At 41.5% G+C, this 4,064-nt stretch overlaps 1 protein-coding gene across 1 annotated transcript in view; it reads right to left on the reverse strand.

The window, feature by feature from the left end:
* The window catches only part of LOC120918528, a 43,456-nt gene extending 39,974 nt beyond the window's left edge, over positions 1-3,482 (reverse strand). The window contains exon 1 of the mRNA XM_040330157.1: positions 3,331-3,482. Within this exon, the coding sequence (XP_040186091.1) occupies positions 3,331-3,469 (139 nt within the window). The 5' untranslated portion in view covers positions 3,470-3,482. The remainder of the gene's footprint in view (positions 1-3,330) is intronic.
* Positions 3,483-4,064: the final 582 nt, after the last annotated feature.

Below are 4,064 nucleotides of genomic sequence, written 5' to 3' on the forward strand. Positions count from 1 at the left end.
CGTAAAAAAAAATTGCAATAAGCGTTTATTGATTGGTTTGCGCAAAAGTTATAGCGTTTACAAAATAGGGGGTATTTTTATGGCATTTTTATTAATATTTTTTTTTTACTAGTAATGGAGGCGATCAGCGATTTTTTTTTTTTCGGTACTGCGACATAATGGCAGACACTTCGGGCACTTTTGACACATTTTTGGGACCATTGGCATTTTTATAGCGATCAGTGCTATAAAAATGCATTGGATTACTTTAAAAATGCCACTGGCAGTGAAGGGGTTAACACTAGGGGGCGGGGAAGGGGTTAAGTATGTCCCTGGGTGTGTTCTTACTGTGTGGGGGGGGGGGGGGGGTGGCCTCACTAGGGGAAACACAGGTCGGCTCTTTTGTGCAAATCACTGTACCTGTGCGGCAGACATGATGTCTGCCAGCGACCCCCGATCGCCTATTAGAGAGGCAGAACGGGGATCTACCTTTGTAGACAAGGGGACTCCCCATTCTGACAGTGATCGGGAACAGTGATATCTGTCATGTCCCTGGCAGCCCATCTCCCTACAGTTAGAACATGTTGAGGGAACACAGTTAATCCCTAGTGTTAACCCCTTCCCTGCCAGAGTCTTTTTTACATTGATCAGTGCATTTTTAGAGCACTGATCAATGTAATAATGTCACTGGTCCCCAAAAAGTGTCATTTGGGGCCAGATTTGTCCGCCGCAATGTCGCAGTCCTGCTAAAAATCACAGATCGCCGCCATTACCAGTAAAAACAATAAAAATAAATTAAAGTCCCTAAATCTACCCCTGTTTTGTAGATGCAATAACTTTTGCGCAAACCAATCAACATGTGCCTATTGCGATTTTTTTATTTTTTAACCACAAATATGTAGAAGAATATATTTATATTTTTGGATATGTATAAATAGCTCTTTGTTTGTATATAGCGCAAAAAATAAAAACCACAGAGGTGATCCAATACCACCAAAAGAAAGTTTTGTTTGTGGGAAAAAAGGACATCAGTTTTGTTTGGGTACAATGTTTTACGACCGCGCAATTGTCAGTTAAATCGACACAGTGCCGTATCGCAAAAAAACGGCCTGGTCATTAAGGGGGCAAATCCTTCTGAGGCTGAAGTGGTTAAACTTGCATTACAATCACACGGTCTTATGCACAAATTGCACCACAAAATCGAAGTGTGCTCTGAAAATTAGCACAAATCTGCCTGTAAATCGAACTTATTCGCACCGCATCAGTGTGAATCCTGCCTAAAACTCCCAGTCTGCTTAGACCCCTTTCACACTGAGGAGTTTTTCAGGCGGTACAGCGCTAAAAATAGCGCTGCTATACCGACTGAAAAACTCCTTCACTGCATACTCAATGTGAAAGCCCGAGGGCTTTCACACTGAGGCGAGGCGATGTGCTGGCGGGAGAGAAAAAAATCTCCTGTCCGCAGCATCTTTGGAGCGGTGAGAGGAGCGATATGTATACCGCTCCTTCACCACTCCTTCCCATTTAAAACAATGGGAGACCACGGCAATACCGCCCGCAATACGCCTCTGCAGAGGCGCATTGCGGGCGGTATTAACCCTTTTTTTGGCCGCTAGCGGGGGTTAATACCGCACCGCTAGCGGCCGATTCCCGTGGCAATCCCGGCGGTATAGTGCCGCTATTTTTAGCGTCGCTATACCGCTACCGTGGCTCCCGCTCCAATGTGAAAGGGGCCTTAGGAAATATGCTCCACCCTGAAAACTGCCTGTGTGGTGAGATTAAAGTGATACTAAACACACACTATTTATTGGGACATGTAATTAGCGGACCTCCAGCTGTTGCAGAACTACAAGTACCATGAAGCATAGCAAGACTCTGACAGCCACAAGCATGACACCCAGAGAAAAAAGCATGATGGGACTTGTAGTTTTGCAACAGCTGGAGGTCCGCTAATTGCATATCCCTGATTATTCCCTTCTCTTTCTGAATGCGGATAGTGGCACTGTAATTGTTTTAATTTAAGTACCTTTTTTTCCTAATTAACATACAGTTTTCATATGAGCTAGCTTTTTCCCAGCCCATATTTAGGGAAACGGTGGCAGGAGGAGCTTCTAGTCCTCTGTTACTGGTCTGTTCAAAATAAAAAAAAAACATCAGCCTTTGGGATACATAGTAAAAAATAATAATTAATATCAATAAACTGTTTTAAATTGCCATATGAATAAATAATTCAAATATTTAAAAATGTAAAATAAGAATAAAAAAATCTCCATTGCAAAACACTAATAGATAATTCACAGTAGCGCAAAACATAAATATAATCAAATCAGTGCACCATATATGTAAAACATTTAATAATATTAAATGACTCCTTTTAAGTGAAAGAGCCCAAATATAAAGTGCTAAACATCCGAGTGGAATTTTATTTAAGAATAAAAACTGCACCACAAATCCACCAGCATACACACGGCCGGGATTCCCGGCCAAAGATCCACGCAGTTTTCCTGTCGGGAAAACCGTCTGTGTGTAGGGGAAAGACTGAATCGAGCAGGTTCTCGGCTTTCCCCTCGGTTTTCCGACAGGAACATTTCCCGTCGGAAATCCCGTACGTGTGTACGAGGCATAAGTCTAGCCATGCATCAATTCTTTTGTGATCCATTTTGGGTCTTTTTAGCTGCTAAGATTCATTATTTTTGCATGTGAGTTTATTGTTACATGCTCTAAAATTTACTTAAGCATCCATTCACATCGTCGCTTTTTGACATGTCAAATCGCATGCCAAATCGCAGCCTTCTGCCGGCAAAGGCGATGTCCCAATTGGTGCGTCGACGATTTTGTGTCATCGCATCGATTTCCAAAAGTAGTTCCTGCACTAATTTTGGTGACTTCTGGGGCGATTTCAATAGATATCTGTGCATGAACCCAGACAGATGTCTCTCAAATCGCCCCGAACTCGCACTAAAATGAGGGTTTGAAATTGCGTGATTTAAAACTTGCGTTCGGTGTGAACAAGAGCTAAAACAGACCCTTTAACAAGGTTTGTAAATTCAATCTTGTGCCTTTCGTGCTTAAGGATATGGAACCTCTTGATGGGATTTTTAAGGCAATTTGAAAAATTTTTAAATAGTTATGTATAAAAAATGTATATATTAGTACAAAATTTTCATGGTAAAAAGATTCCCATACAGTATGTGGAACAACCATGAAAAAAACACATGTACATGCTTTTCCTTTATATTTCCATCACTAAAATACATCCTATCAAGTTTACTGAAGTCTTATCCCCCAAAGTACAGCATATACAGTATATTAAAATAAAACATGGTAAAAAAAAAGAAAACGTTTACTTACTGTTAAGACAGCTGTCTAAGGCCACAGTGACAGAGCACAAGAGACAGACAAATGTTTTCAGCAACATTTTTTTCTCGCTGTGGTTCACCTGCGAAGTTTCGTCCCTTATGTTCTGCTGCATCTTGTTTCCAGTATACATAACAAAACATACCACCCCCACCCCTAAAGCCCACCTACTTTAAGACCTCAGATGTCTCTTTTTTTCCGTCTTCATTAAGTCAGTTCTAGTGAATTCGAATATACAAAATTATAAGCAAAAAAGATACCAATTAAACTTGGAACTTTTCAAACCTGCATTTTTAGCTGGTCTGACAATTTTTCTTTTCCATTTTTTCTAATGATTATTTTACTTCTCTTTTTTGAGCTGTTTAACATCAAGTAAATGCATTTAATGTATCGTGAGAAATTACCCATTTTTTCCTATGTTTTTAACTCAGTCATTTACAAATGAGTGGGCTAGAGCTACATGGGCGATTTTACTCTCATGCTCCGGTACCTACCCACGTGGATAGGTATCACGTGGGTAGGTACCGGAGCATGATGGGACTGTGAGGCCTATATAAGTCGGATGCAAGCCGCGCACCCGTCATTGCAGCGAGATGAAGCGTCGTGTCAACATCGGGAGAAGGCAGAAGAAGAGCAGTGAAGAAGATGACGTCACAGAAGAGCGGACTGGCCACCGCTAGTATAGCGGCGGCCAGCCCTGAAGGAGAAGGCACCGGACAGCGGGAGGA

The sequence above is a fragment of the Rana temporaria genome, chromosome 12 (assembly GCF_905171775.1).
Source record: "Rana temporaria chromosome 12, aRanTem1.1, whole genome shotgun sequence".
Taxonomy (NCBI): domain Eukaryota; kingdom Metazoa; phylum Chordata; class Amphibia; order Anura; family Ranidae; genus Rana; species Rana temporaria.